Genomic DNA, 13,466 nt, shown 5'->3' with positions numbered 1-13,466 from the left:
AGATGGGAACTTGCTCTTCAATATATCCTCTCTTCCTGTTATCCACCAGGCCTCAATCTCCGGTAATTTCAAGTTGCCGCCACTCATACCTCACCTGTCATTCAACAACATCTTTGCCTCTGTACTTTCGCCTCGACTGACATCTCTGCCCAAACTCTTTGCCTCTGTATATGTCTGCTTGTGTCTGTATATGTGTGGATGGATATGTGTGTGTGTGTGTGTGTGTGTGTGTGTGTGCGAGTGTATACCCGTCCTTTTTTCCCCCTAAGGTAAGTCTTTCTGCTCCCGGGATTGGAATGACTCCTTACCTTCTCCCTTAAAACCCAAATTCTTTCATCTTTCCCTCTCCTTCCCTCTTTCCTGACGAGGCAACCGTTGGTTGCGAAAGCTAGAATTTTGTGTGTATGTTTGGGTGTCTATCGACCTGCCAGCGCTTTCGTTTGGTAAGTCACATCATCTTTGTTTTTAGATATACGTATATATATTTTTACATTGTGTTTCTCTTATATTTTTTCCTCATCTTCATTACTGGCAAACACTGTATATTAAACTGTCACTGTTTCACTGTTTACAAGCTGTAAAAACAAACATGGCTGTCTGAACATGGCTCTAGGACTGACTCAAACTTTCATTGCCACTGATGCTTCCATCTGTGATTTCTGAAAGCTACTGGCAGAGGTTCTCTCATGGCGTAAGTGGGAATAGCAGCAGTCATGAAACAGAATCTGCTGTAAGGTATTAATATGAAATGAATTAGGTGTTTGGCAATAATAGGAGGGAACATCAGTGAGTATGAAAGTTTCAATCGGGCATGAAGATGTGCTCATATAGCCTAAAAGTTCAGGCAACTGCTCATCATAGATAAGCAAGGAATCTTGTTTTGAGTTGCTACATATTCATTACATTTAGGTTAAAGATATCTGAACAGTTTACACTGATATCTTTTCGTTTCAGTGCATTTGATTAATTCTGTACGATATACTCAGTGAAAGTGGTATGTCTCATGTGAATTAGATAGGTTGAATTTTGGATTACAATGTTATTGCTTCCTGTATATAATGGTATTCCACTTCATATCCTCAGACCAGGCAGTGTCCAGACATGTGTTTTTTGATGATGACTTCACTTTGGCTGAACTTGAAATCCCGCTCTCTGATCACTGCCATGCTTGTTCTCAGGAAGAGCTTCAAACAGAACATCCACAATGAATTAGCTTAGATAAATACAAAATAACTGACCAGCTATTACTTAATGATTTATGCTAGTTGTAAGTCACCTATCTTACCACTCGAAATGAAACTGTTTTGGGCAAACTCCTGAATTAAACATTTCAAACACAGTCTAGTGTTCCAGTCTATCGTACTTCTTGCAGTGACTGGGATGGCACAGTTAGTGACTGCTTTGTTATCCCCTTTAGTCTCAAGAGAAGCCTGACCCACATAGAAAACTATAAAGGTTATTCTGTCCTGCAAATGCAAATTTTTAGAGATTGCAAAAGAAAGATGTTGGCAAATGCAAAAGAAAGACGTTGGTGACTGAATTCTAGAAATTTTTGTTGTGTTATTAAAGCCTTGAGAAGTGTTGCATTGGAATTTAGTATAAATATGTGTTGTTAATGCCTAGAAACATTTTGTTTTTCCCCAGTGGTCATGCAGAAATCTCAGTCAGATCCCTCATCGCCCTCTGTCACACCACCTCCAGTTATTGCCCGAGGCAGACCAACTCGCATTCAGCAGAAACTTGGAAAATTGCCACGTGTTGTCGGTCTCCCGCTTAGTGTTGTTGAAGCCAGTGGAACACTCATAGGATGTGGGAATCGTACAGGTAGGTTTCCATCAATTTCCTCACAAGTTTCAAGATAATTTACGAAAATGGGTTATATGTTGCCTGAAAATTTTATTGTATTTTTAATCTCATTGGCAATTAAGCATAATGTAACAAGTGTTTGCATTCCTGAAAATGTTGTTTGATATTTTTGTAGGCAATAATGGCCAGATACAACTCTGGCAATTCCTTCTGGAACTTCTGACTGACAAGGAGCATGTTGAAGTGATCCAGTGGGAAGGGACAGAGGGTGAATTTAAACTTACTAATCCAGAAATGGTCGCCCAGCTGTGGGGAGAGCGAAAGAACAAGCCAACAATGAACTACGAGAAACTTTCTCGTGCCCTCCGTTATTATTATGATGGTGATATGATTGCCAAAGTGAGTAGTTTGGATTATACTAATGCTCTCTGTAGCACACTTTTATTATAGCACTGGGAGACTTTGGTATGGGTTATTGTTTATGGTCTTCCTGAAGGTATCACAGTGACATACTCCTCGTAGAACAACTGACAAGGGAACTTTTCATGTTGAAACACACTTTAGTTATTTTTTCTTCACTGTTAACCATTTCTGAAAACTTTGCTGAGATGAACTGGAAATTACTCACAACAAATTATGAAATGAGATTTTTTGCCTGGCCTCTTCTCTTAAAATTGCTTAGCGTGCAGTCCTAAAATCTCACAAGAGGCATTGTAGTACTCACTTGTCACGGCTTCTGCTGGTTTGCACAGTGAGTGCTGAATTACTCATTGAAAGTAACTAAACATTTGCAGAGGATACGATTTATATTTTATTCATTAAGTGTTTTCCAAATTGTTTAGAAGTATTTAACATTTTAAATGTTTGGATAATAAGTTGCTGTCTCTTTAATCTAAGAATAGATCATCAATGCAGCTAGCTGCTATCTCTGTGTAATGTCTTGTCTGTATAGATGTGTATCTGTTGTCTTTAAGATCCCTTCATCTTCACACATAAGTCTATAAAGTAAAGTAAGGCCCTCCCAGTTCTTGGCTGATCCGTGATAAGACAGGTGGATTATTAGTATTATCTCTATTTTCATTCACTCTTTCTCTCCTTTTTCTTCTTCTGCTTTTACGGCCTCATTGGACCACTTCAGTCAATCATTTCTGGTCCTCTTCTTTGGTATTTTCCCCTTCCAAGTGGCCCAGTATCTCTTCATTCGTTCCGATGCTTTTCGTCGTTCCTTATCTGTAAATACCCTTTTCATTGTATGTCGTTTGTCAATTTTTGGTTTAAATCTTATTTCTGTGTCCCTCAACTTCTTTAAATTTGGCGTTTTGTTCTGCAAATCATCCAGAGTTATTTCCAGTTCTTCCATATCCTCTCTTATTTCCTTAAGCCATCCTCCTTGTTGTTTCAAATTCCAGAGTTTCTCAATAATTTTCCTTGATAATCCGGTTTCTGGTGTCCTCAGAATGTGACCACAAAAAGAGATCCTTTTCTTTCGTATAGTATCAGTAATGGGCTCCAGTTCTCTGTATACCACTTCATTTGGAACTATCCGCCATTGCCCAGCTTTTTGATATTTCTTATTTATGCATGTTCTAGCAATTCTTCTCTCTACTTTTAAAATTTTGTCAATTCTGTTTTTCTGGGCGACTTTAAAAAGAGTTTCACTTCCGTATGTAACCTCTGGTTGAACCACCGTCTTGTAATGTTTTAATTTTGTTTTAATTGATAGACATTTTTTATTGTACGTAGACCATGTTAGTTTTTGAGCTTTTATCATTTTATTAGTTCTTGCTCGCCATGCAGGTTTCTCGTCCAATTTATGTGTTATAATTTCACCCAGGTATTTAAATTGTTTCACTATTTTAATTTCCCTATTGTTCACTGTGATGTGATGTATTACAAGTGGATCCGTTACCATTATTTCAGTCTTTTCAAATGATATCTGGAGTCCTAATTTTTGTGCTATATTTTGTAAGCTTGTTATTTGTTTCGTGGCTTCCTGAATATTATTAGCTAGTAATGCTAGGTCATCAGCAAATCCCAAGCAATTTAGGTTTATTTTATCTTTCTTTGTTCCAATTTTAATATTCATAGGATTTTCCTTGTACCATTCTCTCATTACATATTCAAGAGCACAATTGAATAGCAATGGTGATAAACAATCTCCCTGTCTCAACCCTGTTTTAATCGTAAATGGTTCCGATATTTCTCCTCTAAATTTTACTTTGGATTTGGTGTTTGTTAAGGTTAACTGTATCATTTTTATTAATTTGGGATGAAGTCCAAAATTCCTTAATATTTTCGTCATTGAAGATCTATGGATGCAATCATACGCCTTTTTGAAATCTACAAAGGTTATGACTAGTTGTTTTTGCCTTCTTTTGTAGACATCCATAACTAACTTCAAGGTGATTATCTGTTCTGGGCAGCTTCTCCAGGATCTAAATCCTCCTTGATATTCTCCCAGTTCCAGTTCTGATTGATATTTACAGCGGTTGTATAGTATTCTTGACATGATCTTATACGTGCAGTCCAAAAGGGAAATTCCTCTATAGTTTTCTGGATTTGATTTTTCTCCTTTGTTATGTAATGGATGTATTATAGCAGTAGTCCAATTTTCTGGTAATTTCTCTTCATTCCAGATTTTTACTATGCATTGGTGTAATGCTATCTTTACTGGTTCTGCTGCATATTTCCAAAGTTCAGCAAATGTTTGATCTTCTCCACTTGCTTTGTAGTTTTTGAGTTCTTTCAAAGCTCTGTAGACCTCATTAATTGTAGGTGGATTTATATTTTCTGCTGGTGTTTTAATTGGGGTTTCTGTGTTTATCTGAAGAAGTTCTGGGGGATCTTCACAATTTAGTAACTTGTTAAATGTTTCTGCTAGAATTTCTGTATTTTTACTATTGCTATGGGCTAGGTTATTATCTTTATCTTTTAACATTAATGTTGGAGGATCATATCTTTGTAATTGTCTGCCAAATATTTTGTAATAGTCTCTTGAGTTTGTTTTTTCACTATTTGTTTCTATCATTAGAAGTATATCTTTTTGGTACTGACGTTTAACTCTCCTTATTATTTTTTGTGTTGTCTTCCTTTGTTTTGTGAGTTCCAAATATGATTTTTCTGTTTTTTCATTTTGATGCCTTAACCAGGCTTGGTGTCGATCCAACACTGCTTCACCACATTCATCGTTCCACCACTGGTGTTTTTTCCTTGGATTTATAGGGGCAACTTGTTCAGCTATTTGTTTCAATTTGGGAATTATTTCTTCCAGATCATCTGTTATTTTTATATCCCTGGTTTGTGCTTCATAATCCTCATTTTGTATCAGTTTATGAGGGTCATAGGTTCTCTTCTTCTTCTGGTGGGATTTTTTCTTTGCTAATGGGGTTAATTTAATTTTAATTTTTATCATGTAATGATCTGATTCGGTATCTGTCCCTCTCAGTACTTTCACATTGTAAATTTCCTTGTGGTAATTCTTATCCATGCAGACATGGTCCAGTTGCCATTCTCCTTTTTTCCAGTCTGGATGTTTCCAAGTTTTTAGTTTACTTGGTCTTCTCTTAAAATACGTCGACTTTGAGATCATGTCATGGTTTCTGCAAAATTCCACTAGTCTTATGCCATTTTTGTTTGTTCTTCTTTGTGCTGGCAATTTCCCGATTATGTCTCTATATCTCTTTTCCCTTCCTAACTGGGCATTGAAGTCTCCAATTAAAATTTTGATGTGATTTTTATTAATGTTATTCGTTGTTTGATCTAAGAGCTCCCAAAATTTTTCTACCTCTTCTCTGTGTTCTTTTTCATTATTTTTATCATTTGTCGGGGCATGGGCATTTCTCTCCTTTATCTATGTATAGTTTTTAATATAAGATTTCATTACGTGATAAAAAGAATCAGCCAAATAGAATCTTTGGTGGAGTCCTTCGTCTTGGGAATCAGCGGCTGGCTTGCTGTAAGAGATGTTGACATTTATTATTACTCTTAAACACTGCAATCAGTCGGGAGAATCAATCGTTTGGACAATTTGTTCCTTTTACGAAAGATTGCGAATTCCAGATGTGTACGAAGCCTTTTTGGACGATTTAACGCAGACTCAGTGATTGCTGGCTCTCTTCAACACAGCTGAAACTTCCCCACTAATTACAGGGCCAACGTGATCAACAAATGATTCAGTAAAAACCTCATTCGTTCATTCACTCCAGAACAAAAAAGTCACAAACCTTATTTATGGAGGAAATCGCGTATTAAATCCATCTCCATTACATGTCCAGATCTCCGGTGATTCCATGCCTTAATTATTTTCCTTTTACAATCTCTTTCTCTTCAAAACAGACCGCCATACGCACAAATGTTAATTGGCTCGCTTTAGCGAGAAGAAAAGCAGAATATGTGTCTCTCAGATACACGTTAATCCCGCAACAGATACTCCAGAAGCTGTCCTAGTTACCTCTCTAACAACCATGGAGAATGCATATATGCATCTCTGTTACTTCAAAGAATAAACGCACTAGAAAATACTTTGGCGTCGGCGAGCTGTCGCCGCATATATTACGAGAAAATCAGATCAGATAATTTTTCCAAAGTGAATGAATGTGGATGGTTTGATTGAAAATGATTAATTGGTGCATGGTAGAGGGTATTTGCTGTGGTGACATTACAATGCCCCTCGCAGCGAGCGAAGTTTGTGAGCCTAATTTTGATTTACCGAACACACTTCGCGAGCTATCTATTAGTGTGGGTAACCCGGAAGTGATGAATGTCAGTTCTCCGACTGGAAAAAAAAAATTATGTTTAAGACAGACGAAGAAATGAAACATTGAAAACAGAAGAAATGAGGAGACAGGTACCGCGACTGTATTGCTTTTACGTGCATCAAGGTGTTATGTCTGCTGTGCACAACCAAGGAAGATGATCTTTCATGAAACTATTATCAGGGTCTACCCATTCGGGGACTTTCTTAAGCAGGGAAACCTTGGAAAACCTCTTAAGCCTAGACCCCCAGCCTACGGTACATAGAAGATAGGAAAGCCTACAGAAGAAAAAAAAATAATTTTGAAATTGATCTCTAAAGGAAAGATAGGGATAGATTTATATAACGATTTGGAGAAGAGTGATTTGTGCCTCTTGCTAAAAAAATTTTACAATCAATTACTCGAGTTTTTTTACAATCTTGTTCTCAGGACAATATCTTGCGGTGCTGGAACTCCCCCGGATCTTGCATGTCCCCGTCGTCCACATTTGTAGTCGGTCTTCTACGCGGCCCACAATGGGAAGAGTAGAAGGGACAGGGATACCAGATTTTACATGCAACATTCATTCCAAAAGAATTAGCAATGACTGAAAAGGAAACTCTTCCTGTAAAAGAACTAGTTAGGTTGCACCGTCCAAGATTCTCCTTTTTGAAAACAAAATCCCTGTGGCTTCATGCATCCTTTTTCTTACGATGTACTGCAAGGAATTTAGCCATTGACTTAAGATTTCCATTTATCCATTGACTAATGCTGTTGCCGAAAACATCATAATATTTACTCAGTTTGAATTTTCTTTTTGATTTCGCATCACCACTTGTGCTTGTAAGTCCAAAAATTCTGACACATTTTCTGTCAGTGATTTATTCTTCGTAATTTAAAGGATTCATGCAACTTGCAGTAGATTTTGGATTCAAATCATCGAATAATGGAAAGTGTGGTTCATTTTATACAAAGACATAATCCATCATTTCCTTGAAAAGTCATATCATTTATCTATACTCATAAAAATTTTATCCTAAATACATATATTTCTCCGCTTGAGTGCTGTAATGTAAAAGTTATTAGTAGTGAGGAATGTGGATTCACTTCTTTCATTTATTCTCTGATTCATCCGGCATTCATACATGCACATATATGGAAATGGATTTTCAAACAAACTTCCAAAGTGAACAAGACCCATTAAATAACTACTAATTCTATGAATATTAATTTCTTTTGACATTCAACAATAAATCAAGAACTCTTAACCTCTAATTATGACACTTTTTTGAAGTTCAACATCAATCAGTTTCCCCTCGCGTTTGATGCGAGTCTCTTACAAAGCATATCTGTGTCGTCTATATCGATTCTAACTCTCGCGCCAACGTCAATTGTTTTGCGCGGGAAATTATCTTTGCGGCATTAACCGTCACTCATGATTCACTACTTAACCGCAAAACTTCACTTCACACGTTTACACATCTAAGCGTGCACTTGAAATTATATATGAACATTCACTGGGAACCTCTTTTGATTATGCAGCGTCATTTTCGGGAAATATTTCTTTATTCTTGAAGGTCATTCAGATCCTTTATACTTCTTGATGACATTAGCAATGCTAAAGTTCTATGTTTACCCAAACACAGGTGAAGCCTATCTCCACTATCTTCTTTGCAGCACTCGATAGTTATTGTTAGTCACTATTTCTACAACCTGTGTCACTGATTAATTATTTCAGTTTAAAGTTTTCTAACACTAAACACACACAGTTTATTGTTATGTTTTTACGAGCGTTCATCTCTGTCACTTGCAACACCATTCATCCCCATCTTCTAATCTTCATTAAATTTTTTCAAGTCGTTATGGGAAAATAACCCTTTAATTTTGTTAGATCCCGGGTATGCTAACAGATAAGCCCCAGGGTTTGGAATTTGTAGAATGATGTATGGGTCAGTATATAATAACTCCCATTTCTTTATACTCTTCTTTATTAAGGATGATTTGGTATGTCTTTTGACTAGTACCTTTTTTCCAACGTGGTACGCCTGTACTCTCTTGATTAATTTGTCATATTATTGTTTTCTCTGATCAGCCTTTTGCGTCATATTTATGATGGCTTGTCTTATTTTTTCTTCCCAAGGCATCTCAGTTTCCTGAGTTTTGGGCATATGATCAGTCCAGAAGTTTTCTTCTTTTGCCTCAAACATCAATTCATGAGGTGTATAACCAGTGGAGGAGTGGGGCATGTTGTATATCTGCTCAAATTCTTCCACATAATTTGCCCATGCAGTCTGCTTATTATGGCAATCGGTCCTCATAAAGCGATTGAACTCTCTAAAAATTCTCTCAACCAAATTGCCTTGTGGGTGGTAAAATGATATTAGTATGTGTTTCATACCGACTTGAGACAAAGCCTGTTTCCATCGGAGTCCCGTGAATATCTTAGCATTGTCTGTTATTATCGCCTTAGGTATACCAACATGCGGAAGATAATCCCTTGTCAGTCTTATTACAATTACTTTGGCTGTAGCCGCCTTTATCGGGTATAGCTTTACGCATTTCGTACGCACATCAAGAAATGCCAACACATATCTAACTCCTCCTCTTGAAGTAGGTAACGGTCCACACAGATCGCACGAAATTAATTCTTTTGGTTCTCAGACTAATATAGAGCATAATGGGTGCTTACTCCCTTTTGAATCTGGCTTTTCTTTTTGACAGATTATACATTTCTTCAAGACCTCATGCACTCTGCACTTTATGTTGGGAAAATAACAGTACACACTTATCTTGTCTGCACATTTTGCCGCACCAAAATGTCCCCAGGTTAAGTGGGTGAACCATACGAGTTTCTCTATTTGCGCATCAGGTATACAAACACACCAACGTACTTTGTTTGGCCTTCCACAGCGGAAAAATAATACGCCATTTACCAGCTTGTAATAATTTGCCATCTGATCCGAAGGTTGCTGTTGTAACCTTTGAATGACACTTCCCCATTGAGCATCTCTTGTCTGTAACTGTGCTATACGCACACACAAATTGACGTAGTACATCTTATATGGATTATCCTGCAGCAGCAATACAGGGAATTCTGAGTTATTATTTACTTCAATTTCTTTAGTCAAACCCTGTGGTGACCTTGATAGAGTGTCAGCAATAATGTTTTGCTGTCCTGAGACATGCATGATCTTAAATTGGTATTGTTGCAGAGCGAGAGTCCATCTAGCCAGTCTGGGGTGTAACAGTTTACACATTTGTAAAAACGTTAATGATTGATGATCGCAATATACGACAGTCTTTGACCCATATAGATAATAATGAAATTTTTTAAATCCCCAGATGACCGCAAGAGCCTCTAATTCTGTCATCGTGTAAGATCATTCACAGTTGGACAAAACACGACTAGCAAACGCTATAGGACAGAACGTGAGTTATCCATTTATCTTGCGTACTTGGAAAAGGCACACTCGAAGGCACACATTCGAAGAATCTGTTGACAAGTAAAATTCTTCTTGCATGTCTGGATGGTACAAAAGCGGTGCATTTACTAATTGCTTCTTTATCTCTTCGAATGCTTCTTGACACTCTAATGTCCAGAGCCAGGGCACATCCTTCTTCAACCGACTATTTAGAGCTGCTGCATTCATCGCCTGATTTGTTATGAATCTTCTAAAAAATGAGGCAAGGCCCATAAACCCTTTTAATTGCCTGCTATTCCTGGGTGTTGGAAACTTACTAATTGCAATTAGCTTCTCCTTGCTTGGTAAAATTCCCTTTGTGCCAATTATATGCCCCAGGAACTTGATTCTGTTTACTGCAAAATGGGATTTCTGTAGGTTAGCAGTTATTCCCGTGGTTTTGAACACGTCCAACACTCGGTTCAGTAAGGTAATATGCTCCTCCCAAGTTTTTGATGCAATATGCAAATCATCAACAAACACTGTTATACTGCTTCTGAGTTCTGGGCCTAGTGCATAATCTAGAGCTGCTATAAAGATTCCAGCGCTAATGTTAAGTCCGAAAGGAACTACGGTGAATTGGTAGCTTCTTCCGGAATAAATGAAAGCCGTATACTTCCTTGATGACTCATCCAGCTTGACTTGCCAATAAGAGCTCCACAAATCAATGCTCGTCAAATATTTGACATCCTGGAACCGTTGTATAAGTTCGTCTATGTTTTCCGGATGTGTTCTTACTGGAATTATGATTTTATTTATTTCTCTGGCGTCGAGTACCAGTCTAACAGTCCCATTTGCTTTTGGCACGACTAACAATGGGGAGCAGTATGGGCTTGTAGAGGGTTAGATAAAAACCCCATTTCAACATGCGATCTATTTCCTTTTGAACTTGAGCCTTTAACCTCCAGGGAACAGGATAGAAAGTTCTACAATACGTTTCATGTGGCTTAACGTAGAGATGGCATATGTATCCCTTAATAACTCCTGGCCTTTCATCAAAAATGTTTTCATACGTTAATAATAAGTCATTGAGCTGCTTCTTCTGATCTTCGATAATGCAGTCGTATTCATTTAACTTTTCAAACACTAGTTGACCGAAATCTTCTTTGATGTGGAACTCATTAATTATGTGCTGTTTAGAATTTTGGGCCGTCCTGATTACTTGCACACTGATCCCACAATTATATTTCCTCGTAAGGCCTTTTTTTTTCAACAACTCCAACTCAATTCCTTGTTTATTAACATTCAACAAAATTTTTCCTGTTTTGAAATCTATTCTGCATCCATATTGACGTAGGCTGTCGACTCCGATAATGCAATCTACCACCAAATTTTTCACAACAAGGAATGTGCTTAATATTGCTACCTTTCTGAATTCCACACCAAGTAGTGACTGCACCTTTACATTAGCTGATCGAGCCCCAACGGCACCTATTGTTCTGCAATTTTGAACTGGAAAGACTGGTACTCGTCATATATTTCTGATCCTGTTGAATACTGCCTCCGAAATAACATTTGTGGTTGCAGCTGTGTCTAAAACCGCCACTATAGGTACGGTCTCCATAATGACTTGCACTTCGGCTACTGCCACCTGTTCCTTATCCTCATCTTGCGGTTCTAAGTCCTCGGTCAGTTCATCTGCCAGTAATCGTCCATCATTATACGTTAGCATGGGTACACATATCCTGTTGCCCCTCAACCAATTGTTGACCGCTCCTCCGGGGCACGAGTGGGTCCTTACGAGTTTGTTGGATTTTGATTTGTCCGCTGGTTGACATCATCCGTCTCTTCAGTAATTACCGGTTGCTTCGGAGATGTCCGTCCCCACTGATGTTGGCTATTTGAATTCATTCCTCCCGGTTGATTCCAATTTCTATTGTTGTTATTATTCCAGGCTTGGGGTCTGAAATTTCTTTCGTTTCCCCACACAGGGTTGTATCTTTTCCCGTTCCTGTTGTTCCTTGAATTGCCCCTCGCAAAACCATTGCCGGGATTACTATTGAGATTTTGAAAGGTTCCTCCATTATTTAACGATCTCTGTTCATTCCTTCTAAGTGTCGATTGATCGCCATTGGTGTAACCCATACTTCCACCTTGCCTACTGTTTGGCAGAGGTTCTATCGCCCTATATTGGAATCTGTTATTACGGGCTTTCTGATTGTTCTCTTCGATAATATCTATATGGTCTAACGTCGTGAGGAACGACTCCAAGTCTTTGTCGTTGCCGTAAATCAATTGATTCCGGATGCTAGTTGGTAGTCTTGCCTTAAGTATGTTTATTATGTCTGGCAAGGGCATAGGTCTGTCCCAGTATCTCGTTTTATTTATATATTTTTCGAAATACCTTCTAAGGCTTCCTTTTGAAAAGGAGAAAGGCTCTGGGTAGAGCACCTCCTGCCTTAGGCGTTCCTGTACCCCGTCTGACCAGAACTTTGATAAAAACGCCTTCTCAAAATCGTCATATGTCGGGCAAACAGAAGTCATGTCCGACGCCCAGATTGCCCCCGAACCTTGTATATATCCTGTAACAAAACTGATCTTCTGCCACTCCGACCAATTTCTGGGTGGCACTCCTCTGAAACTTCGAATAAAAACAATTGGATGGACCCCCCTTTTGTCAGGGTTAAAAATCTGGAATTGCCAATGCTTTATCATTTTTTCTTCGGCATGCCAAAGGCTTTCGTAATCTCCGGTAGATAAGAATTCACGCGAACAACCAGCTTGTGGCAATTTAATTTTTGAATTACTTGCACAAGTCGGTATTGTGTGCGAATGGGCAGTAACTGGCTTTATAGTCGTTGCCAACTTCTGCTGCTGCCCTGTATTCATTTGTTCTGAGCTTTGTTGTGAAGCGCGCATCGACTCTTCTATCGTTTGTTTCCAATGCTCAAAATCAGCAGCTAACTGCTGTCGCACCTCCTCAAGTCCTTTCGCAAACAAATTCTCTTCCTGTTTGCCAGATAAATTCTGGAATGCTGCCTTAACATTTTGGTCAATGTTTTCACACAGATGTTCAACGCTTTCCTTTAGGTTAGTCTGTGTACGTGCCAATTCGGGAAGTTGCACAATTGCACATGCCAAGGCATCTTGCTTTTGTACTAATTGCGGAACCATTTCCACTTGTTCCCGTACATTTTCTATCTTAATAGCCACATACTCCTTCATTTCAACACGTACGCGCTGAGTAGATTCCTCACATTGTGCTTTCACCAATTCTATTTGTGCAGTTAATTTTCGTTCCATCTCTTCAGCCTGATCTTTGAGTTCCTTGGTCTTCGCCTCTATCCGCTGCTCTAATTTGGAAAAACTGTCTTGTAACTGCTGCTTAATCTCAGTCTGGACTAATTTCATCTCTTCTTGAGTTTGAGTGACTGTCACTAATTGTGCTTTAATATCGGTTTTCAGATTTTCCTGCCCTTCAGTAACTGAGGCTAATTTTGTATTCAAATCATTTTGCCCTTCAGTA

The 13,466-nt window shown here is 38.3% G+C and overlaps 1 protein-coding gene across 4 annotated transcripts in view; it reads left to right on the top strand.

Annotated features, from left to right (window-relative positions):
• The window catches only part of LOC124711732 (DNA-binding protein Ets97D-like), a 73,716-nt gene that overhangs the window by 41,884 nt on the left and 18,366 nt on the right, over positions 1–13,466 (top strand). For all 4 annotated transcript variants that reach the window (XM_047241944.1, XM_047241943.1, XM_047241942.1 and 1 more), the window contains 2 exons: positions 1,645–1,824; positions 1,982–2,205. In XM_047241944.1, the coding sequence (XP_047097900.1) occupies positions 1,645–1,824; positions 1,982–2,205 (404 nt within the window). The remainder of the gene's footprint in view (positions 1–1,644; positions 1,825–1,981; positions 2,206–13,466) is intronic.

This window comes from Schistocerca piceifrons, chromosome 8 (assembly GCF_021461385.2).
Source record: "Schistocerca piceifrons isolate TAMUIC-IGC-003096 chromosome 8, iqSchPice1.1, whole genome shotgun sequence".
NCBI lineage: Eukaryota > Metazoa > Arthropoda > Insecta > Orthoptera > Acrididae > Schistocerca > Schistocerca piceifrons.
The sequence above is the reverse complement of the archived record's forward strand: the minus strand, read 5'-3'. Positions and strand labels throughout refer to the sequence as shown.